Source organism: Hippoglossus hippoglossus, chromosome 14, assembly GCF_009819705.1.
Source record: "Hippoglossus hippoglossus isolate fHipHip1 chromosome 14, fHipHip1.pri, whole genome shotgun sequence".
In the NCBI taxonomy this organism is placed as follows: Eukaryota; Metazoa; Chordata; class Actinopteri; order Pleuronectiformes; family Pleuronectidae; genus Hippoglossus; species Hippoglossus hippoglossus.
This window is the reverse complement of record NC_047164.1, coordinates 16,340,920-16,366,771: the sequence shown is the minus strand read 5'-3', so window position 1 is coordinate 16,366,771 and position 25,852 is coordinate 16,340,920. Positions and strand designations below refer to the sequence as shown.

General features: G+C 43.2%; 1 protein-coding gene across 5 annotated transcripts in view; it reads left to right on the top strand.

The window, feature by feature from the left end:
- The first annotated feature begins 4,398 nt into the window (after positions 1–4,398).
- The window catches only part of ksr1a (kinase suppressor of ras 1a), a 32,398-nt gene continuing 10,944 nt past the window's right edge, over positions 4,399–25,852 (top strand). For 3 of the 5 annotated variants that reach the window (XM_034606722.1, XM_034606720.1, XM_034606723.1), the window contains exons 1-6: positions 4,399–5,006; positions 17,064–17,204; positions 22,013–22,160; positions 22,255–22,744; positions 24,903–25,084; positions 25,501–25,570. In XM_034606722.1, coding sequence (XP_034462613.1) covers positions 4,770–5,006; positions 17,064–17,204; positions 22,013–22,160; positions 22,255–22,744; positions 24,903–25,084; positions 25,501–25,570 — 1,268 coding nt within the window. In that variant the 5' untranslated portion in view covers positions 4,399–4,769. The remainder of the gene's footprint in view (positions 5,007–17,063; positions 17,205–22,012; positions 22,161–22,254; positions 22,745–24,902; positions 25,085–25,500; positions 25,571–25,852) is intronic. The other 2 variants (XM_034606724.1, XM_034606721.1) reach the window with 2 other exon arrangements.

The window sequence follows — 25,852 nt, the reverse complement described above, 5'->3', positions numbered from 1 at the left end:
TGGCTGCGTGACATGATGTAATGAAGTGGGACCTATTTTCTGTCCTTATGGTACGTGGGAACTGGGAATATATTGACACTTAATTTCCTACTGCCCACACTGTCGTCTGTGGGTGTGGAGAAAAAATTGCCAGCAGGACTTATATCTGTGAAATTTATAAATAATGTCTTGAAGAATGGTCAATGGTCAAAAAATTGACTGGTAAAAAGTATTTTCCTTCTTCAAGCTCTAAATCAGCCAATATAGGAACTCCGGGAGGTGAGAAGTCAGTGCTGCATCATCACATCAGACTTTCATGTTCACGATCACCTTCTCCTGATGAAAGCGTGGAATGTTTTTCATTCACAGTTTGGTTTTAGTTTAAAATGATACATTATATAGTAGTTGATCTGCAGGGGTCATATATAAAATGTTTTTTGTGCAAATTAATGACATTTTTAATTGCTTTAGTTTCTCAATAAACCTGGAAAGAAAATATTTAATGAAAGAACAATTTCGGTCCAAATAATTTTCTATCCATCACTCCTGTTTTCCTTATGTAATTCTGCTGAGTCAGTGTTATTTCTGCATTATGTTTGTAAGTCAACATTGCACAATGCAGAAACCAAAGTGCACTCCGGGTATGGCACATCTCATTCACAGACTGAGCTACACCTATTTCTAAATGTTGTATCGACGTGTATTCTGCTACGACTTGACGTGCAACATAAAAAGTTGTATCCAAAGAGTGCAATAACCTGAGCCTGCTCTCATCAGAGTGGTGCACTCCAGAGTCAGTCTCTGAGGAAAAGGCTCCGATTCATAAATGATCCAGTTGGGCCTCAAGCCCCCCCCCCCCCGACCTGGACGGTTGGCTCCTGAAAATCCTGGCCACCAAAGACGGTGGAATCAGATTGTCTGCACCGCTAATTTAATCCGAAGCTGCGAGCTCCATGCGAGGTGTGGTGTCTGAACTGTCCTATAGTTTTAAACGGCTTAAGTGAGTTGTCAGGCTGGGACAGCGTCATTCTACCCTCAGCTCTGAGTCCTGTCAGAACGCCCGACGAGTTGTCTGCATGAACCTTGCTGGTGCCACTGTTGTTTCTTGGATTTCCACATATGATTTATTATTTATAAGAAAACAATAATCATTGGGAGTCATTTAAGAGGTTGATGAACTCTTGGAGGGAGCTGCAGCAGAAGCAGTGAATGCAGAGAGGAGGAGAAACAAATGGTCAGACACTGAAGTGTGTATGTTTGATTCTCACAGATAATTGCACCGTCTGCTGTGCTCGTATTTCACCTTTTTAAAGACTAGTTGTCACAAATATAATCACACTGCAATAGTTGATATGGTGCATTTTATAAAATAGAAGAGAGAGCTGACAAAAGATATTTACATCCTCCGTGGTTTACAGAGCTTCAAGCTAGTTTGAGGAAGCTAAATTACAGTATATGTGCAGAAGTAATTTCACAAGTAGAAGAAAGCTACATTTGAAGAAAAATGTTTAAAGATATCGTGTTTTAAAACCAAAATTACAAACAGACGTTCAAATGAAGCACACTTATGGCACAGAATCTTAGGACACAGCAAACCTATGGAGGAGTCCGAGGAGTTTAGTTGTACAGCTGAGAACAGGAACCCTTCCTCCGGCCCGAGAGGTTCGTCCATTTAGTCACAAGTTGTGTGAATTAAGAGAGGCTGAGAATGAATCACATTTTTCTTCTTTACTGCCTTTAGTATGAGGAGTTAAGAATATCTATAGTACAGGAAATGTCCAGAAATCTTCTGGCCACTGGTCATGACAGAACAGAACGGTTGTTTGATTGACAGTAAGTTGGCCACATTTGTTGCTAAATCTTGGAAAAAACATCAGAATGGTTTATTTCTTTAGTTTTATAGTTGATGCTACAACTCTAGTTTCTGGTTTCTTCTATTTAAATTTTTTCCCGTGTTTCAGGCTGGGCACACAATGCATGACAATATACAAAATATATCAATCAAATTTAAGTTCATACCTGACGTAAAATAAGGCTACTATATGTTTCACTTGTAACAGAACAGAATAATAGAATGCCTTTAACGTGATTGTACATTGTGTAACTATCTTTGCTGTGCATCTCCAAAAATGTTATAATATATACAAATAAAAGACCAATAATAAGATTATTAATATATATAACAAATAAGTAGTAGCATCTTTAATATACAAAAAAAGGCACGTAAAATGATTTGTATACAGAGTAAAGCTGTTAAAATAGTGCATGGTGATAAAATATTGCACAGTAATTGAGGTAAAACAGTATTTCACGTTAAAATTGTCAGTTGGACACAGTTTTCAAGTAGTTCCAGACATTTAACAGACAAATCTCTATGACCCTATGTAGTATTCTTTATGTAGTATTACTAGTGTTACCAGGTAGTGCTTGTGTGTAGTGCTGCCTGAACAAAAAGCCAAAACACGGATCTACCTCAACGTCTCTGTGTTTCTACAACGTATACTGTATTAACTTATCGTCATACAGTTCTCATTCTCTCTAAAGCATACACAACCAGTATCAAATATCTCCTCCTTTACTTGAATTTGAAAAGCAAAGAAAAGAAGAGCTGAAGCTGGCACAGCGTCCATCTGGCATGTCACCATCAAATCTGTGCTGTTAACACAGCAGGACCGAATCTGCAGTTTCTGGGACCACAGCAGATAGTGTGGGATCGAAACTTGGCTTCGCTTTTGTTCCATTCCTATTGTCGCAGTAGACGGACTTAAAATACTATGTCAGACTGCTTTGTATAGTCCGAGGAAGTCATACTGCTAGTTTCAGCAGAATGGAGGTGGACTCAGTGGTACGCCGACACACTCCCAGTGAGGTTTCCAATTGCTTTGTCTGGTTTTTCACTTGTGCACTGTCTGATTCATATGTGCGGCCATGCAAGGCTGCAATTTGGACGGGTGGACGTCTATCACAGGGCAAGATACAGTTCCCCCTGCAATCAGCAGAGAGGAGACAGATGGACAGATGGATGGCGAAGAACACAAGGCTCCATGAAAAGTGACTCACATACCATTGTATAATCAGGGTATATTAAAGGAAGGAACATCACACCCTCATTGCAGCAATGAGCCATGTGTGTACTGTTGCTTAATATTTGTGGGAACCTGCACACTCCTCCCACCCTCATCCATAACACATGCACTGTCCTGATTAGAGGACACACCATCCACTTCAGTCTCGATGTTGCAGGGACAAACAGTTATTTCTTTATTTTTGGTGTGCTCTCTTCTGGGCCTTTAGTCTGGACATTATTCAGAGAATGCAAAGATTAATTGATCAGTTTTTAGTACTCATTACTTTTCAGTATTTGTAATAGCTAAAGTGAAGGTGGACTTTGAGTGGTGGGATGGGAGCGGGGCTGTGCACTTACAGACTGAGCCTTTGATGAAACACAGAGGAAAGAAAATAATCAATAAATATTACACTGTACCACATAACAAATATCACAGTCCAAATTGTTATGTAGCTCACTATTGATCTATAATATGGATGAGATCTGTGTATAATCCCTGTGGCCTTATGGTGCTCAACACAGACTACAGGGTAACACAATGGTGTTCCACTGTCAGAGGTGATGAGGATTCTTGTTTCCCCAAACTACTCAAACTGGTCACATCAGAAAACCCTAACAGAAGAGAAGAAGCAAGGCAGCGCAACTGAATTAAATGATATATTATGGATATGTATGATAATATTTCTAATTCGTTGTATTGTTTATACCTATGCTCTTCCTTGTATTGCATGTCAAACTGTATCATGAAAAGGTGTGACCATGGTCTAACCAAAACTGGAACAGCTAAAGAGAATGCAACCATAATAAATGAATTACCCATGTTATTGTTGACTTATGGCTTTGTAGATAGTGTAAACTTATTACCATTATTATTATTATTAGTAAGTATTGTTGTACTAATAGTAGCAGTAGGCCTATTAGTAGTAGTATGAGTATTAGTTTTAGTAGTAGATGTAGTAGTATATACCCATCCATCCTTTATCTATACCGCTTATCCTTTTGACGCATTATTTGGGGTGGGCAATTATTATTATTATTAGTACTAGAAGTAGTAGTAGTAGTACTTGTTGTTGTAGTAATAGTAGTAGTAGGCCTATTAGTGGTAGTATGAGAATTAATATTAGGATTGGTAGTAGTATCCATCCATGCTTTGGGGGGGCAGGGCTGGGGCTAATTATTATTATCATTATTATTTGCAGTAGTAGTAGTAGTAGTAGTAGTAGTCGTAGTAGTAGTAACCTAGTATATTCATTGCACAAAGCAGGTTCCTGTATGTTTCATGTGTATGTGTGTACTGAGCACGCGCACGAGTGTGGCTGACTCCATTTCCCAGAGTGCAGCGCGGCGCATGATGTTCCCAACAGCTGACAGACGGTGAAGCCTCTGCCTGAGCCGTCGGTGGACTCTCCGCTCGTCGGTGGCCTGAACGGACTGGAAACCCAAACCCAGCGTCACCGGACTGGACCGCCTCTCGCCCCGGGGGCCGCCGCCGAGCATCTGCTTGTTCTATCTACGAGAGAAAAAAGAAAGCAAAGACCCATTTCCACCCTCACACGCTGGGTTTCCATCCTCTGCCACAGATCGGGCGCTGGGGGACGGTTGGTGTCAGCGAACTTCCACAATAGGTCGCCGCCGCCGCGTCGCTCTGACGGCTGCATATGTTGCACCGGAGCCCCGCGGTTTGACTCCCAGCTCCTTCCAGCCGCGGCCCCGATGCTGAGGAATGGATAGCGTGTCTGTGAAAGGTGGGAGGATGGTCCGGAGCGACGACCACCCTCAGCCGGAGAGGGACGGCGGCCGTGGTGGTGGTGGCGGCGGCGGTGGCGCAGCGATGGCCGCGCTTCACCAATGCGAACTGATCCAGAACATGATTGATATCTCCATCTCCAGTTTACAGGGGCTGCGCACCAAATGCGCCGCGTCCAACGACCTCACGCAGCAGGAGATACGCACTTTGGAGGTAATGGGGCTTTTTTTTTATTTTTCTCCCTTGCAGACATGTCACAGAGATGCGGTCGAGTCAAACTGCGGAGTCATGAGCGCCTCGATCACAGGCTGAATATCGGCGGAGCGTGTTTTCTAGCTGCTGGGTGGGTGGGTGGGGGGGTTGAGGGTGTCTGTGGAGCTACACTGCTGCTTCTTTATTTCTCCACGATAATCCCCACAGATATCAGTGATCCACTTAGGATCTCTGCGTGACCTCCTTCTCCGGGAGGTTGCACACATTAGTCCGGGTGGTATAGCCCCGAATCCAGCCTGGCCCTGGTGGCACCCGTTCAATAATCCCACACTGCTGTTATTCATGTGAACCCCCAACCAACCCCCCCAACCCCCCGACGCAAACACAACACAAAGCCAAATGCACGACGCGTTCCATGTGTTGTGTCCGGCTCCGTGTGCGCGCGGCTCTCCTCTCCTCCTCCCCGCATCCGGATCTTGGATGCAGATTCCGCTCGGTCGTGATGGGATGACTTGACATTGCTTTTTTTGCGCAATAAGAGCCGCACGTCGCTTTGTTGGGCCTCGGCACATCACACCACAGCCTCCCGGGCGGTACAATGGAGGAGTCATGCCATGGTTAACGTGCTGGGATCAGCAAAGGATGCACACAGTGTATTTCTGCTCCCATCCCCTCGCCCTTCCCCCCCCTTGTCATTTAGAAATGTTCCTATCAAATTCAGATGCAGATTAGAAACGCTGCCTTTTATGTAAAATTGGCCTATTAGGGAATTTTTTGGTATCATAAGCCTCATTATTCCTACTATGTGATTCCTATTTTTAGCAGGGGTGGGGCCAGGGGGGCACTGGCTCAACCTGGAATCTGATTGGCCCCTGAAGTCCCTGGGTCCTGCCAGTCATATTTTTTCCCCCTACATAATCTTGTCACATGTACGTTTTACACATCACAATTAGCAGGGATAAGCAGGGTTTTGAAACACGAGTAAACATGCTTCCCTAACTCCAGTTGAGGAGTTTGCCTCTGGAATCTTCTCCCTGTCATGTTCGAGGTCACAAACGCAGCTACAACCGAGACGTGCTCTCTCACCTCGCTGTCTGCCAATTCAGCGCCGTTCGCCCGATTGAAACCTGTGTCTGCCGTTGGGTCATTTGATGCCGGATTGAATGCTGATTATATTCATTCCCATTGCAACCAGATGTAAGTGGGTGTTTTGATGAGTGGAATAGGAGCTTTACTAGCAATACCAAAAATATATATCACAATTTGTTAAGTAGACAATGTGCTTTCAATTTTCGAAATATATTCAATGATGTGTGGCTCTGCTGGAATGACTTCAATGTGCACCTTACCAGATCAGGAATTGTGCATGGATGGACACATTATTGGCCCCCTTTGTAAATTGTGGCCCCTTTATGGCCCCTGATTTAGAAAAATCCTAGCTGCACCACTGCTGATATGATCCTTTTTCATTAGGGTCAGTTTAGCTCAGACCTGCGTGGGATTAATGCACAGTTGCACACTGTGAGATGACTGAAGGAATCCTTTCATAGAAAGTGTACTGCTTCATGTTGTTAGCAACAATACAATGAGGGGACAATGGGCCCTGCTGTGTGTGTGTGTGTGTGTGTGTGTGTGTGTGTGTGTGTGTGTGTGTGTGTGTGTGTGTGTGTGTGTGTGTGTGTGTGTGTGTGTGTGTGTGTGTGTGTGTGTGTGTGTGTGTGTGTGTGTGTGTGTGTGTGTGTGTGTGCTACAGTACATTTTGGTGAGATATGGAGTTGTGAAAAGCCTAAAAATGTGAGCTGGTAACGGGCAGATGATTGCATCTTTGCAAAAGGCTGCAGAGACACCGACACTGTGGAGACAATGGTAAATGGGTTTTCTGGCTCATGGTTTATTTAAGCGTTATACCTTGGATAAAAGGAATATTCACTCCTGATTGGCTAGAGGCTATCAATTATCCATGTCTGTTTTATTTCTGTATAACCGAACACCCCAGGAACAATCGTGCCGTCGCCCCTAAAAACTAATGTTCCAGAAAGCTCCGAGCATTTAGTTTCAGACGCTCGGCAACGCGGGGACTTTGCTGAACTGTGGTTTTTCGAGAGAACCTTTAAAAAACGGACGAGAATCGTGACTCGTGAAGAAACTAGCCACGTAGAGCAACACTTTCAGTGTATGTGTAATCTTTGCCTTAGCAGACCATGTTGCAAGACAATATGTCAAATCATGCACCTGTATTTGTGATGGTCATATCAGAGTCTGCAGAAAGAGACAGACATGACAAGACAGTGCTGTGCTTTTTATGCGCAGCTCTTTTATCCAGTCGGATTGTTCAAATGTCTACAAAGTAAGTTGGTATAGCTCCCTCGCTGCCTGGCAGGCAAACGGGTGCAAGTTGGCAAGCTTCTGTGTGGGAACACAGTTTCACAGGCTCAAGTAAAGAAGCCTGGTATTATATCAAACATTTACTTAAATAGAAAGCAGACCAGATCAGTTTGCAGTTTGTAGTCGTCCCCAAAACCCCACTGCCTTTCTACAATGAGTGACAATGAATCCGCACGTAGCACATCTTTGTTTTCTCAAGCAGAACATAACTACAGCTCGTCCCACTTCGGCTTTAACGGGTTAAAGCACGTCTGGTGTGCTTGAATAGTTTGTGCAAGTAAATGCGAAGTGAAGTACACGACGTGCTCTCCTCCACATGCTCTAACTCTTCTTTTATTTGTCGTCATGCATGCCTTCGTCACTGCTTTGAACAGGATGTGATCTGGCAGAGTACTTCCTGAGGTGCGCTGTCTCGTAGATGCCTTTTTGCACCGCCATTGTTTCTACGTGACAATGGGCAGGCCTCGCTGGTCACACGTGTTTCTTGAGGTCTCTTTCCTGTGGTTGCGAGACTAACTGTTGTTCTGATCCTCCAGCTTCTATCGTGGAGACCCCTTTTTATAAAGAGATGGCATCCTCTCTCACTGCTTTCTGGCTTTTAGTCGCTGCAGTGGAAACAGGTACAGCAGACACTGTAGTTTTAGGCACAGCTGAATATGAGCCTTGGTGTTATCTTTGCAAGATGAAGCAAACACTGCTAAATTGATTAGCACAAAACTTGGTGGAATGATGTGGTATTGGTCAGGGAAGAACCCATTAAATTATGGGGAGCATCCATCAAGCTTTTTTCACTTCCTTTAAGATTGCAAGAATGGTTGTTTTCCAACATTTTCCTTGATTTCTCAGTTATTCATGGATCTCGATGAAAGAAATCGGACCTGTTTAAGTGACATCTGTGATATCTGTGTGTGCAATTTGCTATGGATGCATCTCTAGTGATTTTAAATGTGGTTTCATACGAGGACTGTTGGGTCCTTGGTGGAGGTTTGCGCTCCACTAAGTGCCATTGTAGTTATTTTATTTAATCTTATTTTAACTGATTATAACTTCACTCTTGCCTCAATGGTCAAACTGTTCCTTGTAAATTTCAGCTTTAGTCACAACTTTACCTTGAACTGATGTTTTCACGCCAGCATTTGAAGAACTTTCACTCTTTAGTGGTGCACTGCAGGCCTTTATCTGTGTCAGTTTCTTTTTTTTTTTCTTGTGATATGATGATAACATTATTCTTGTGGCTTCTCTGCTCAGCTGAAGCAAGTGTAAATAGATCCAGATGCTCGGCATCCATACTTTTATTTTAGCTGCAGGTGTCTACTTTAATTAGTTTTATTCATTTTGACTCCTGACATATTATTATGACATGTTATGTATATTATTATCATCATTTTTCAACTTCTGTACAAGGTAAGTGCAGATTATATGAGCACTTCCTCTTGCTTTTTTTTATTCATTCGGAAATAATGATCAGTTCTTGCTTTGGAATTGTTTCTGGCCATTGAAACAGTTACAACTAATATAAAATACAGTGTAAGTGACAATACAGTTGCTGTTTATGGACATATATATTTAAAACCCATTTAAACTGAAGGTTTAGAAACATTGTCAAGTCTGTCACCTTCATGGTTGCAGCTATTTAGCTCCTTGAACTCTGAGCGCCCTTTGATGAGACAAGAAAAAAAAAGAGAATTTCTCACATCGAATATATTTTAATAATGGAAAGCACCTGTTTAGGTATCAAGGCACTAAACTTTGATTATATTCAACCAATACACCTTGTGCAACTGTTCCAGTTTCTATTCATTAAATCAGCACCAATGAGTCTGAACTGACAAGACAGGGACTATAGATCAGCAGGTTACTGATCAGGTTCGTCCTTAGATCCATCAGCGTAGGATGTCTTTCGAGCGGAGCAGGTCAGCCACGGGGTGCTGTCCCCATCAGCCGTCTTACTTCCTGTGTCTTTACTGGCACCCTGTCTTGACACCACATCTCGCCATAAGCGTGCACTTTCACTTCTCGCTCTACTCCTCCTGCAGATTTCACACGTCTCTTGTGTTTTAAGTCGGCGTGACGGGGGCGTTGATCATAGATTTTGTCTGGCTTTGTAGATCTTGGCACCGTTATGATTCCAAAGTTCAGCCAAATATGTCAGATGTTTCATTTCCGACGTGCACGAGACATCACATAAACCTATCGGTGTTTTTGTCTGAACCCAGAGCGCTGAAGTGAGAGGTGTGAAACCCCCATATCATTTTCCATGTGATCCCACGTAGATCATTCTCACCTGATAGGCGTCATTACCGCTCACACTCTGAGGCTACATCCATGAAACTACTATAATGATATTAAATTATAACATATTTTACATAACATATATCCAACGTATTTGCTCATTGTGGGAACTGTTGGGTTTCTCTATAATTCTTAAGGTCTTTACCATAACTTGTTATTATTTGGCACTTACAATTGAATATGTCACTAATATCTGCTAACCTTTTATTATTTTATAATTTTTTTTTTCAATGCCATGTATTTTGTGAATCACTTTGTAACCTTGTTTGGATGAGTGCTATACAAATAAAGTTATTATTAGTATTATCATAATCATTATCTTATTACAGCCTTTTCAAACTAAAACGATCTCTGTCCACATGAGTTTTTTGGCTCAGTTTTAATCCCCGTCCATACGAACACGCCTGAAAACGCATATCGTGTCTCACGCACACTGGGCACGAGCGTGCAGGTGTAAACAGGAAGTCATGTGCGTGATGGTGTACACAGATCGGTCGAATGAAAGCTTGTCTCCTAGGCAATTAAGCAGCTGTAGCGTTTTAGATGCAGAATTAACAATTAATCAAAGACAACAGGGTCAGCAAGGCTTGGGATTGATTATCTATGTTGCGTTCTGCTCTTACGAATCAGCAAAGGTTGCGTCGCGACCGAAAAGACCCAATCAGCAGGAGGTTGTGAGTTTCTGCCCGTCCAGACTAAAACAAAGTCTCAGAGTTTTCAAACTAAAGCGGGGTCAGCAGCTTTTCCAATGTCTCTGTTTTAGCGACTTTACATCTCTGAAGTAGCATGGATGTCAGGCAAATCCGTAGCACAGATTATGATGTAGTAGTATGGGTGTAGCTTTAGCCTCTTAAATTCATCTGGCAAATTCGAGCGAACTGTCTGAGGCGAGAGCAGCCGTCACACTCGCAGTGCAAACAGGTATCGCTCCCGTATTGCAGTGGAGGGCACTGAATAGAGGCTTGAACTCACTTTCTACCTCCATTGAGAGAGCTTTATTATTCCACTTGAACTGTGTGTTTTTTCAGCCTCGCCAGTGAGAGGATAATGATACTGGCCTCTCCAATGGAGTGCTAACTGGTACTTCACTTTTCACATGTTAATCCCACTCAGCCTGGTCTCTGCTGCCTCTCTCACTGCCTCCGTGTAAGTTTTGTACTGTAGCTCTTTGTGTTTGCCTGACTTTTGCCATCGTGCCACTGCCATAGGGGCTTGTCTACAGTATTTTACAAGCAGATACAAATCAGGTTTACGTGATCCAGACACTTCCTGCCCAATAAACGGTAGATCTCGAGCACTGTGTTTTACACATCCTTAAAAAAGCCAGGGCTGTTAAGTTTATTCACATGAAAGCATCTCCTCTTTCTGAAGCATTGCCCTCTGTGGTGATCAGCGAACAGCAAAGCATCACTCTTGTTTTGTCTCCTCACGGTGCTGCGAGAGAGTTTGCTGTGTGCGCTCGTGGTGTGAGCTGTTGTGGCTGTGGCTATATTTAGACATCTTTCTTCCTACGCGTTTTCAGGGTTGGTTGTTAAATAAGAAAATCAAATGACGCGCAAGGAGCCTGTGCAAGAGGGGAGAGCAGGGAGGAAAGGGGAGGGGAGAATCTCTGGCCAATCCGCCGGGCCGCTGCTCATGACATGACAACCGCTCTGCTCTGTGTGTGTCTGTGTGCCTGTGTGTTGGGGTCCTAGGAGAAGACAATGGAGATTGTCGCTCACATGAGGGTATAAAGGAAGCTCAGCTCTAGTGACTGTAGCAATGCTGACCCTGTTTCCTTTTTTCCCTTTTCTTTCTTACAGTTCTGGTGGTGTAGTCAGTAAGAATGGACTGCATGATGTGGAAATCAGGATGGTTGAACGGTGTAGGCCGGCCTTGATCTATTCTTAAACTGGCATGTTGCATTACATCCTGTAATGTTGAGGTCCGCTGTGCTTCTTTAGAGGAAGTTAGCATGGCGTGCATTACTTTTAATCCTAAATTCTGTTTATTGCAGTCACCTTAAAATGATACTTAGAAATCTGTTTTGAGGTATTAGAAATGGCCACATTGACCACTGTGTTCTGTTAGAAAAGTGTAGCTTAAACAAGGGTGCGTGTGCGCGCGTGCGTGTGTGTGTTGTCAAGGAACTAACCTTGCTCAACCCTGACACAGAGCGTTGAAAGCCGCTCTATCAGCTCCTCGCCTCCCACCCCTGCACCCAGCCCAGTGTAGGGGTCAACTCACACTGGTGATAACAATGATGGAGGAGGAGCAGCAGGCCATTGTCTGGGACCGTCAACAATGTATATCCACCCCCAAAAAAAAAAAAAATCCACATGACCTGACCTCTGCATAACAAGGCCCGCCTGGTTCCATTGTGTGTGTTTTTTTTTTCTTGTCTTTTGACATTGTCGTAATTTTTTATGTGCAGATGAAATTGTGCACCAGCCATAAAACATCAGGTCGACTCGCACGGGTTTAATTGCACGATCCTTTTATAAAATGTGCCCTTGAAAGTAATAAGATTTGCATTCGATTTGCATCAGGCCTCAGCTCCAGTGCTGCAGTTGCTCCTGTCACACTCCATGGTGAGTGACTGACTATAAAGGCCACATGTTTAGTCAGAGGATCCTGCAGACTACAACTTGAATATAACATCTTTTGTGTCACCAGGGATGAGGATAGATCTGTCATCACACTTGTCATTACGGCTCCCCTCATCTCTGTCAGACATTTTCTTGTTACATAAATACATTGATACACCTCCCCTTTTATGTTAGACACTGTCTTTTCTCATGAATGTTGTAAAAAATTTTGGGTAGTTTTTCCTCATTCGTGTCGAGGGTTAAGGGCAGAGGAAGCTGCACGCTGTTAAACCCTATGAGGAAATTTGTGATTTGGGAATATGGGCTTTACAAGAATCATTTATGATTTGTTGAAAAATATCCAAGATTTACTCAGTTTTGCCTTGATGTTTGATGTTGAATCTGACTTGAGTGATTTAGCTGCGTTCTTATTCAGGGAGTCTGCTCTGATGAAACTAGAAACAACGTGCATTTTTAGCTCAAGAAAAACGAGCTGACCTTCCTGAACAAATATCGTTTTCAGGGACAGAGCGTCGCTGCTCAGTTCTGCTCAGATATGGCAGGTGCACCAAAGTGGCTGTGTCAGCAAGAGCCTTGAGGAAACAATTGGAGCAGTGGGATCTGCTCCCCGAGTCTGCTGTGTCAGGCGGCAGGCCGCTGCTGGGACTCCTCTCCCCCTCTCCCCTTTCTCTCTCTCTGCTAGCTGACACACCGGCTGTCACTCATCCCCTCGCGGCATTAGGCCGTTGCCATGGCGTTGTTTAGCTCTGTCGACAGGTGGTCTCAGACGCCGTTCTCCCCCCTTCCCTTCCTCCTCCTGCTCCCACCCCCAGGCCACACGTCAAATGCTGCTTTCTCCACTCTGCAGCAAAAGATGCAAGGAGGTGGGGGGGGGGGCGAGCGGGCGCTGTCGTTATCTCTCGGTTTGCCTGACCCGTGCTCCCAGCACAAATACACACATTACCAATATCAGTGAGGGATTTGGGGACATGTGAGCTTGTGTAATCCTGTCCACCTCACTTTTATTTAGGGTGATGATAGGTGAAAGAAAATGTGTGTGTGGAAGTAAAAGTGTCAGTCCTGTGTCTGAAGCCACCACAGTCATTGTCGTGCAGAGAGATGCACACTGACATTTGAATGTCGAGATGTATTGTGTCTGAGCGCCGTGCTTCACATGTATGGGAAAATCCCACTGAAATGTTGCTGACGACTCAGAAGAGGGGTTGCTAGGTGACCTGACGTCACAGCACTGCACTAGTGTACGGGGAGGAAAAGCAGGAGGCCCGCTCAGACACACTGAGTGCAGGGTTTCTACTGTGGGATGTTCACACAGGTGATGGGAGCACGCTGAAGCTGTGTAGCTGAATTTTGAAATGTAAATGAAAATTTCCCTTGTATTTGGACATGTGTTTCCAGCCCAAATGTTTAGAAATGAGAATGTCAGAGGGGGAGGGGGCTGCCTGTCCCTCCCTTCCAGCCATAGAAGGAGCTGCTCTCACAGGCCTGCCTCAAAGGTCAAATGCGTGCCGCTAAACAGAGGTTCGAACTCTACAGATACCACTGCACCAGAGAAACAAACCACTTGTTTTTAAAACCAAATGTTTTGGTTGATGAGGCATTAATGTGCAAGGTCAGAAAGTGAACATTTATGCACAATATATGAGTGTATTTTTAAATAAAGTTTTTTTGCAGCCGTGATAAGAGCAACTTTTCAAATTCAGAATTTGCTATTTGCTGTGTTAGGTATCTGTCCCAGAAAATTGTGCACATATAACAACTGTAAGTTTAGAAATTTTACATTCTTATATTCAGTATTGCACTGTTTTATTATTGGAGAATGCTTTCAGTGCAGCTGATAATTGATGAGTAACTGCAGAAAAGAGCAGCAGCCGTCAATAGACCCAGAGAGCATTCACCTCCTTTCAATCCTCTCTCTCTCTCTTTCTGCGCTCAGTGGAGATGCTTCTGTTATAGCTGCTACGAATCAGCCTTTTTCTTTTTTACATCCCCAAGGCCACGCTTTCAGAGATGAGCACGGCTCTATGACTCTCTATTCACCATTTGGAGAGTCGACGTGTCACAGAGCTGAAAGAGCAGAGAAAGAAGCGTGCGCCTCCTCATTGTCGCGCCGGCACTCGAGAGGTGCACGGTGGGCCAACAGCTATAGCTGGTGTCGCACGGCTCATCTGAAGGTGCTGCCTGCTGTAATGGACTCTCTCAGATAGGCTGTGAGATAAGGAGACACACTATAGGGCTGCACAAGGTGAGCCTGTGCAAACCAACACCACGGTGTTCAATGTAATACTTACTCACAAGACCACTGCGCTTGTCATCGGCTAAGAAAGACTCAGACTTGTCTCACACCTTCTGGCATTTTATACCAAAATCCGGGATTAAAAAAATTCTAATACCGATATATCAGCAGATATATATATATATATATTTTTTAAATCGGTAAATATTCCTAAGATGTTATCAAACCCTTATGACAATGAAATCTAATTGAGGCTTGATATTTTACGGCAAACAACATATTTATGGATAACTTTAAATGAAACCAAACAAAATATATAGAGCTTTAATTTAAAAAACTAACTTTCTTTAATGTAAAATATAAAAATAAATGTACATCTTTTCTGCATTGTCCCATCTATCCATGAATTATCTATATTGCTGGGAGCTGGAGCCAATCCCAGCTGATGTTGGGTGAGAGGCGGGATTCACCCTGGACATGGAGCTGGTGTATCACTGACACACAGAGACAAACAACCATTCACACCTACGGCCTAAACCTAATTTGCATGTCTTTGGACTGTGGGAAGAATCTGGCGTATCCGGATAAAACACACGCAGACACAGGGAGATTTTTTTGCATTGTTTATCTCGTAAAATAAAGGTTTTCATGTTGGTGCATATTATCAAACATAAACGTTGATGTGATATGCTCATATGATGTGAAAGGCTCATATCGTTTGGTATTATCAGGCCAAACAACATAGTTCAGGCTCTCGTCGTTTGTGGAGACTAAAGTGTTGACCATACTTGTTCCGTGTACATGCCCACAGTTCCATTCATGCCAGAACGAGGGTCAGTATCATTCTGTTTTTTGCACACATTCTTACCTGATCCCACAATCCAGTCCTATCCAGTATTGCATATCATTTAGCTGACGCTTTTATCCAAAGCGACTTCCAATAAGTGCATTCAGCCATGAGGGTACAAACCCAGAACAGCAAGAATCATGTAAGTGCATTAGCTTCAAAAAAGCCAAACTACAAAGTGCTACATGTAAGTGCAACATATAAGTGCAACTTATTGTTGTTTATTTATTTATTTTGTCATTAGACCATCGTCTTCATAGATGTGAGATGTGCCTTTAGCCCTTGTCCTGAAGTCAAAGGGGAGCCAAGACAGCAAACGTGATTTTGTTGAGTGGCTAGGTGTCCCTCGCAGTGAGAGAGCAGCAAGCCGATTGGCCAATGCAGAGCGTAGTGGACGGCCTGAGGTGTAAGGTTTAACCATGTCCTGGATGAAGACTGGGCCTGATCCATTCACAACACTGGTACGCAAGTGAAGCGGATGCAGGCAGCCACTGGTAGCCAGTGAAGGGAGCGGAGGAGTGTAGTTTGAGAGAACTTAGTTAGGTTGAAGACCAGTTGAGCTGCTTCATTCTGGATGAGCTGCAGAGGTCGGATTGCACTAGCAGTCAGGGAGGGAGTTGGCTGTGTCACACCCAGGTTCCTTGCAGTCTGGGTGGGGGCTTCCACAGAGTTGGCAATGGTGATAGTAAGGTCATGGAACAGCTGGAGATGTTGCACTTAGAGCATGTGTAATGGACGCAGTCACAAATTTTGGACTGACATAAGAATGACATTTACTTCACGAGGACCATAGCGCACCCAAGTGGACTGGTACATGGACGCTATGAATTTGCCTGTAAATTGCTTAAAAATCAAAAGTACAAGAATCCAGTGTGATTTTACTAGTGTGAAGACTATTGTGACGAGTCGAGCTTCCAAGCACAGCAGGGTTTAGTTTAGTTTCCACTAATGTTAAATGGCGTGTCACGTGCCATGTGACACTACAGCAAAAGGTCTCAGCAGGGCGTCAGAAAGCTACTACACTCGGCCAGCGACGCTTTAGTTGTTCTTCTTCTCCTCTCTGGTCACTCCCCTGCTTCATTAGCAGAACCACCAGAGTGTGAAGATGCTGGGGGATGCTCTCTGGAGGAAGAGGAGGAGGAAGCTTTGTCCAGGCACATGCCCAGTGTGGTTGATTCTGCACCATGTTTTTCCCTATAGAGTGATGGTGCAGCGCCGAAATGGAAAGTTGCACTTCTCTTGACGTTGTTGACGTCACCGAGCTGCTTCCTCGTTCCTCGTGCCAGCACCACAGATGCTCTCATTAGATGACCAGCTCGTTTTTCTTCTGCACAATAATTGCTGTTTATATCTAATTAACAGTCGGGTGCACAGGGCACACTGGGAAATGGGGTTAAACAAACACTGGAGTCATTACTGCAGGTTTACTGAGTTCAGGGCACATTTGCACGAGGTTAGTGTTTATTGTGTTGAATCAGATAATGGTTGAATGCATGTCACTTTTGTTGACGCAATCATTGCCATAGATTTAAAAAAAAAAAAAAAAACTCAATTAATACATGATAAAATACATATACTGCATAATTTTTTATCCTACTTAGCCCGTTTGACACTGAGGCGGCATCCTCAGTGAAGGCCTTAGCTGCACGCTGCCAGTCTCCACTCTAACCTGCCCCTCCCCTCCTCACTGTGTTCTCTGTTGCTCCCTGCAGGTGAAGCTGATGAAATACATCTGTAAACAGCTGCAGTGCAAGCAGAAAGTGCCGGAGACGGAGAGGCCCGAGGCCCTGGACAGCTACCCACGCTTACGGGATTGGCTACGCACCATCAACCTGCGGCCGGAGCTCACCGTGGTACGGGCCGTGTTGTTTTGTGTGCATGTCGGTGTCTCTCGCTGCCTCCAAACCTGCGGCCTGGGTGACTAATGTGTGTCTGTGACATTTATCTGTATCCAGTATGTGTGCTCAGTCTGCGCTCGCATGTGCATGAGGAATATTTGACCGGTCACCATCAAAATGCCTTTCTAAAAGAGAAGCTCAGTCATTTTTAGCAACAAATCCAAACTTGAACTGATGAATTCTGAAAAGCTATCGTTCCCTATAGCTGAATTTTCATAGCAATATACAAAACATCTTTCATGAGACTAATATGGCAGGTGAAGGGACTGCTCACTATCACTTAGACAAGATAGACTTGTTCTTCTTCAAACAAACCGCTCTAGCTGCTGCCGCCTATTGCTGTGTACCTCTTTACATCAGGTGAGTGCTACTGGAGAGTGTTTGAGCTCAGTGGATGTTTACTCTACAGATTAGAGCAAACTTCATGAACTATTGAAATTAAAATATTTTATCAGAGCTACCAGCACTGTCTCTTGTGCGTCCTCCAGTTGTTGGGAATGAGTCTCAGTCAACGGTACTTAATCCATGTGTGTCCTTACAGAGAGATTCCCTGGAGGAAAGTTCAATTATCACTGCAGTTATTACTACCTTCACCTGCGTTTGTTTTTTAGTTAGCATGATTATGCAAAAACTAAGCAACCCATTTCTTGAAAATTGGTCGAGGGAACATAATAATGTATGAACCTTGACGTAAAACCTCTGGCATGTTAAGAGGCCTTGGGGCCTCATTTATAACTGTTGTGTACGGACAAAAACAGGGCTGGAAAAATGCGGACGCCACTTCTCACGCAAACGTTGGCATTTATAAAAACAAACTTGACGGGAAAATGTGGTCTAATTCTGACCCATGCGTACGAACATTTTAGAGACAGACGTGAGGGGGTGAACTGAAGCAGATTATTGATCCACTTCATCGTCAACATTAAAACCAACAGTGTTATTTGTGCTCGTGTGACATAACTGTTCCATAAGAACTTTCAATTGAAAAGAATATAAAACAACTTACAGCGAATTACGTTCAGTTCATTTTAAGCAGAGGAGTTACAGAGCCGAGTCATTAATAGATTTTAATATCTTCTAACAATGTGCGGGGATCATCAAGGACGTGTGTGTGTGTGTGTGTGGGGTTCCAGGTGGAGTGTGGCTTTCATGGTTTTTATAAATCGGAGTCTCTTTTTTTTTGCGTAGGCCATTTTTGGCTTTTGTGCACACGTACACTTTTAGTATGAATCCTACGCACAGTTTTATAAATGAGGCCCCTGATATTTCTGAGTGTGATCTGAGAGAGCCAGTGGATGAATTAGGGTGGAGTTAGATATGTAAGGGCCTCATGGAGCCCTGATGTTAGAGTGAGAACTTTGAACTGGATTCAGTAAGTGACAGGGAGCCAGTGCAGAGAACTAAGTTTGGCTGTAACATGGGACCATCTGCTGCTTCTTCTATTTGTTGTTTATCTTCTTCTAAGTTATGAGATAATTCAAGTTATTACTCCAATACCTCTGTGTAGGAATCTACAGTGATAGCAGCTGGATCCCGACTCTCTGCTTCTGCACACTTGACAAAAATGAATCAAATTCATTCTTTTACTTATTTCGCATCTTTTCCAAAACATGATTGTTTGTCATCTTTCCTGTGCTGCTGTAAATCCCTCTCAGCTCCTGTATGTCCCCAATACTTTTCTCTGTGTGTCTTTATTCTGAGACCTACTGTAACTCTGACCTGCTTCTTTAAAATGGTTCTGCACTTGTTGTTCTTTTCCTGCGTCTGTGCTTTTTTTGTGCATTATTACGGCATTGTCCCACATTTCTGATAACTTGGTCATATCTTTCATGCTCTTTTTGCTTTTCGTTTTTTAACCTCGCCATCTCCCCTTCAAAGAATCTCCCAGCAACCTTTAAAATAAGACTTTCTTTTGTTTGTTTCATAGCGTAGTAAAAACACTAGTTTATATCTCTTGTATACCAGTGAGGGATTTCTTAAAAGATGCAGAGCCGTCATTGCGTGGTGATGACCTATTTAGATCAAAGATTATTAGATTGAGGTTTCTACAATGCATGACCTCGCTCTATACTAAAAGGCCTGGATTATGTAATAGATGGTCCAAAAATTACAATGACTCTATTTAGTCTTTATTTTAAATACTGGACACACCCTCTGTGCTCATGCGCTGCAACTGACAGGGAAATATTACAAAACGTCATACAGGCATGTGAAACTTTCCTAAATTGTAAAACTTAATTGTACTGTTTTATGTGTCCGGGCCGGCAACAGCCAGTGGCCAGAGGCGTTATGTTTTTTGGTTGTCAGTCCCTTGTTTGAGGAGGCATACAACAGAGTGGTTATTCTAGTTCATGAGTAAACTTGAGAAACAAAGTGTTCTTGTTCCGTTTTGGTTGCAGATGAAACATTTTGTATCACGTCACAGTTATCAGTATTATTTTGGTATTCACGTGTGTAATTGTTCAAAACGTACTGATACACAAACTGAAGTCTTCCATTTAGATAATATATTTATAATCGGAGCATAGAATGTTGACGATTCGTTACGTTAAGTTTAGACGTCGACTCCAAAATGGGACGAAATATCAGGGATTGTTGAACGTGCACAATTTGGTGATAGTAGATGTTAGCATTTATTTACGCCATTTTTTTTTTTTACAACGCACAACAAATGCTTGTTGCTTGCTCTGCCTTGAGACATGTGAACCAAATCATTACTGTAATTAAAACAGCAAAACAAACTATCGAGAATTTTACCATTGTAAGCCGTTTATCGTTTCATCCTTAGTGTCGGTGCTTAGTTTAACGACAGCGTGTGCTTCTCAATATTCAAATACACCATCAGTAAGAACATTCAACCACAATGTGATGTTCATTGAGACCCTGTATGAGCAATCATGTACGCAAGCTATGTCGTTCATGGTTAACATTGTGATATTATGATTGAGGAGGTGGGAAGGGAGCACTTTTGAATATCACATCAACTCCCCCTTGTGTATGTGTGTCCTTCCTTTTGCTAACTGTGTGTACATAGTGTGGGAGCTTGCCCTACTTCTCTGATCAGTGTTTGCCCTCTCAGAGCAAGGTTTTAACCTTAATGATAAGCAATTGCGCAGTTCCCTTGTCAAAAAACATCCTAAAATCACAGTACAATCTCCTGAATATTTCCCATTTCCTGCTCTGATCCAGAGAGTCCAACGAGTTGTTTGTTTGTGCAGTTACTTTGCCTATTGTCACAGCAAATGAACGTTAACAGAATAAACTCATGAAAGGCTGATAAGAAGAGAAAATGAGAGGAAATAGAGAAAGGCCTACGTACTTCACTGCAAGAGAGTCGGACGTTTATGGAAGTAGGTTAACAATTATAGGACAATTAGCCTCAATAAAGACTGAATTCATTACATAAATAGTGATCCAGCATTATTAAGTCAGAGTTACAGTTTTGATGAACGTTCCCTTTATTAGTGTGACAAGTAAGCACGGACACATAGTCAAGCTGCACCAAATCACACACACTCATGAATACCAGTTCCTTAAATGGGCCTGATCCATGATTTATTTTCCTGAGGAAAATGTCTTAAAACCCAACAATATATTAAGTGAAAACAAATTCCTGAAATCCGCCCCCTGATGTGGACCCGCACCAGAATATCATGGTTTCTTCCCTGACCCATGCCACATCCCTACAAACAAACAAACAAACAAACAAACAGACAGACAGACGGGCAGGGGTGAAAATATAATCTCCTTGGTGGAGGTTGCTACAACTTTAATTTCTGATGAAGCTGCTTCACATTAAAAAGCTGATAACTGTCAGAAGTTACAGAGAACATCCCAGGTTTTAGGCAAAACACATGTATACATCTTTATTTATATATTTGAACACTCACTTACACATATTGCAAAGCAGGTTGCAATATATATTCAGTCCCACCATCAGCTATGCACATGTACATATGAGTATGTTTATATCTTTTTCGCCTTAAACAGAAAAAGATGTGTTTTTTAAAATGTTTTCTATTAATAGAAATTCTATTAATATATCAAATAAACATTGTGGTCCTATTATCTTGACTTGTAGCCTGTCAGGGTTATGTGCTCTGCTTTATTAATGGAATATCCTACTTGCACAATGTTATGATATGTGATTCCATTCGTGTTATACTGTACATACGTCTTCTTGCCTGACACTGATTAAATTCAACCTCATGTTTGATCTTGAGAGTTTTATTGCTCTTGACAGACTGTAGTGTTGTCGCATTTGTGCAGTGTGTTGCACTGCACAATCAGATAGTATTTGTAATACCACAAACAAACAGGATTACCACTTATTTTCCAGGAAGCATGCTGAGGGTTGAATGACCTATTTAGTGCCATAACATTTTGACCCTGTAATGCTGACTGATACAGGATGCTGCACACGCTGAAATGTTAGAAGTTTTCTTTTTTTTTATTGATGTTATATAAACAAATTCAAGCACAGTCTTTGTTTTATCCTGTGACACAAATGTCAGTTCTATTATGGCCACACTAGTGTTGGTTAGTAGTTTAGATACAAGAGTCCAGGGCTGGATTAATATACATGATGTTTCTGAATATTTAACAAATAATCACCATCAGTCTGGTGACTGTTTATACTTTATTTATTACCAATCTTCATATTACTACTTCCCAGGGAAAAAGATTGTATGTTTCTTATGCTTTTGCACATTGTTAAACAGTTATTCAGTTATCTCCATCTCCTCTTCTTTGCTCGTCTGCAGGCAGTGGAAGCAAAGTTGTCCCTGGATGCCTTACTGCAGATGACAGGTGCTCAGGTGAGGGACACGATGAGAAGACTCGGGTCCAGTTCAGAGGAATGTGCCAGACTCGGTGCTGCCCTCTCCTGTCTGAAGAGTGCCACTGAATCAGGTATGTGGGTTTACTCCTTGGAAGCGTCCCAGATCAAATGCATCACACTGTTTTCTCATTGACGTTTCTTTTCTTGTTTTTGCTCCGTGTCCAGGAGGTGAACTGAGGGAAGACAGCGGTCTGTGGATGTCTGAGCCCACCAGGAGGGACAGTGGCTCGCTACTGACCGCAGACCAGCTAACAGGCCTAGGCACCCCACTCCGTCCTCACAGCCCCTCGCCTCTTGCCCGGCCCTCCGCCATCCACTCCACCCCATCCACACCCTGCCCCACCTTCCCTCACCACCGCTCGGGCTCCATGTCAGCGGCGCCCACGCCTGAAGCGCTGGCATCGCACCTCCATGGCGAAAGCCCCCTCACGGATCCATTCCCCATGCCCTTAGCTCGCACGGCCCGCCTCCACGGACGCACCTCCACCCCACCCATAACTCCGCCTTCGAAGAGGCGTCACCGACTGAAGCCCCCCTGCACTCCTCCGCCTCCCTCCCGCAAAGTGCTGCATCTGCTTCCCAACATATCGCTGACGCGCAGCAAAAGCCACGAGTCCCAGCTGGGCAACCGCATCGAAGACCCTCCCACCAACAAGTAGGTGGTCAGATGCGACTGTTTGGATTATAACACGCTGTTACAGATTTCACCCCTCACCACAGCTTTTCATAAGTAGGTCAGAGTTGACCTGAGTGGGAATCCTCACATCGCATTGTTATTATAACAGATTGCCACTGCTGGCTTTGTTAGCACAGGTTTACAGGCTTTGGGGAGTGTGGGAAAATGTTCTGTGAGAGGACAGCTGCGGTGTGTCTCACTCTTTGCCATTCTTCAGTTTCAGTAAATGTGCTTGTTACAGCTTGATGGTGGAGTTTCATTTGCTGAGTCTTCCTTAAATTCCCTGTTCATGAAGTCTGACGACCGATATGAGGGATTCTATGTATTATTAACAGAACCTTTGACACTAACATGAGTTCCATCACTCAAAGATAGATGTAGATATAGATATAGATATAGATAGACAGATAGACAGACAGATAGATCGATACGTGGATGGATGGATAGATAGATCGATACATACCGAATGTGAGTAATTTTCTTTGACCTGCAGTATGTGTATAATGGTTGGTAAGTAATGCTGCTGATAATATCTTAATCTGATCATCCAATAAAGCAATTAAATTGAGGATAATTTCAATAACAGATTAATAGTTTTATGCATTAATCCCCCCAAAATGGCAAACCCTTATCTAAAAAACGAATATTGTTAACTTGAAATGAATAACTTCAATTGGTAACACATCAATATAGTATTTTAGAAATTGTGCTAATATAGCTTGTTAACTTGAAGTTGAACAGACTTAATTTGTTTTTGTGATACCAGCTGAGCAGTCCAACAATTTTCTTTTTCAGTGTAGTTATGGCTTCTTGAACTTCCTGTTTCAATTGTATGAGTTCTTTTAGTTTTTTTCTTGACAGTTGGTTAACTTGACTTCTTGCAGTGTAATCAGAGCTGTACCCTGTGTGAATGCAAATTGTATCCCCCTTCTATAATGACTGTGATGCACAGAGGTGAGCACTAATACATACTGAGTCAAACTGTCCTGGGGCTCTGCAAAGTGAAACATTTAACCTGTAAGATTAGCACACAATGCAGAAATATAGGGATTCAATTCTCTTGAAACGTCTGCAAGTAGCACCAGAGGCTGCTGTGACCATTGTAACCAAGCGTGCTCTTTGTAGTATCGCTGTAAATAGGCTACTGTTGAAGCCATGTTTTCCCCATCACCTGCTGTTTTAGTCGCTGGTGCAGTTTTCCTGGAAGCATCTGTCCAGGTGTCCTGCTCTCGCCTCAGTCTTACACAGCTTCAGGACCCAGAGCGGAACTTAGATCCACGCTCACACACTCTTTCTCTTTCTCTCTCTCTCTCTTGGTCTCTCTCTTTCTCTCTTCGTCTTTCCCATCATTTCACATCCTGCCTGTTGCTCCTTTGCTCTCACTGTATGCGTGGAGCTAATCCGCACATAGATTCCCAGAGATTATGAGTCATGTCAAAACAGGAAGTATTTCCTAGGACTAATGCTCTGAGGTGGCAAGACAAACACAATCTCTCTCTCTCTCTCTCTCTCTCTCTCTCTCTCTCTCTCTCTCTCTCTCTCTCCCCCTCTCTCTCTCTCTCTCCCCCTCTCTCTCTCTCTCCCCCTCTCTCTCTCCCCCTCTCCCTCATCTGTCTCTCTTTCTCTCTCTCTATTGTGATCGGATGCACACACACAAACAAGCCACATGTTTATCCATAATATCCTGTCTGTTTATGGAAAGCTTTACTTAGCGGGGGGGGGGGGAAACTGACTAAGGCAGAAGTAAATACGCCTGACACAGATTCGCTGCTTCTAACGCACATGCAGACAATCCTGCTAGTTTATCCAGGTCACAGGTCTGATAGCTGATTGAACAGAGGTCAAGAAAAAAAATTAGACAAATGGATTGTTTTCGCTTCTGTGATTGCTCACGTGCGTGTGTGTGTGTGTCTAAGCCAAAGAACTGGCACTGCTCTGTGCCTCAGTCCTTGTGAGTTCAATCTTGGGTGTTAAGATGTAACCCTGGTTATCCCGTGCCAGTGCTATCTCTCTCTCTCTCTCCCTTACATAACCAGCATCGTGCACGGCCGTGTGGTGATATGTCGTCTTCTTGGTGCGACCGCGCCAGACCTCCACATTCTCATCTTACTCTGTTTCTCTCTTTCCCCCTCGTTAGATGTGTGAGGAGGAACAAGTTGTTCCTAAATATGCAAGTCAACGGGAACGGATGCGAGGACCTGCCCTCTCGCTACCCCACCGTGTCTGCGCGCACGCCAGGGGTCACCCCGGCCGCCACCACAGCACCTTACACTCTGCCTGGCACACCCACCCTAATGGAAGACTACAGCACCATTAAGAGTGAGTCATCAATGTGTATACATATTATCATTTTTGCTGATTTGGTGAAACTGCCCGTTTGAAATAGCGTGTTTTAGAGTCAAGCATCTACTATGAACCTGTCTACATAGATTTGTTGCTTAATGGGGTCTGGAAAATAACCACTCCTGATCTTTTTTATATTATATGAATTATATTTTACTTTCATTCATGTGTGTGCATGTTCCAGAATCATTTGTATGTGGAATCACATTCGACATATTCCCGATGTACAAAATCTTTATTCAAAATCTTTCTTTTTAAATGTTCCGTTTTGTACATGCTAACCACTGGGGTCACTTCATTAGATACCAGTCTTTCTCAACTTGAGCTGATCCTCCCCCTCAATATTTCTCCCTTCTTCCCCCCTTGTCTTCCATCTCTTCCTCTCCGGCTAGATAATGTAGCAGTGCATCGCAGCTCCCCACAAGCAGTGAGGAGGGACATCGGCCTAGCAGTCACACACAGGTACATCTCTCTTTATCACAAAATATTTTCCATCCTAAGTGTGTTTCCCAATAAAGCAAAAGAAGCCAGATTTGTCATTAAAGGTATTCAGGTGGGTAATTACTTGAAAAGGTTTACATGCTCTAATGATCAGAAAACTGTACACTGCTGCAGATCCTCTTTTCAGCTGTTGGTTGAAGCTTTAGTTCATGTCTCTTTAAAATTTTTATCATGCCCATGGTTCTATTGATGCTAAAATGAGGGTCCGCACTGGTCAGACGCTCCATGTATGAATAGCTGATC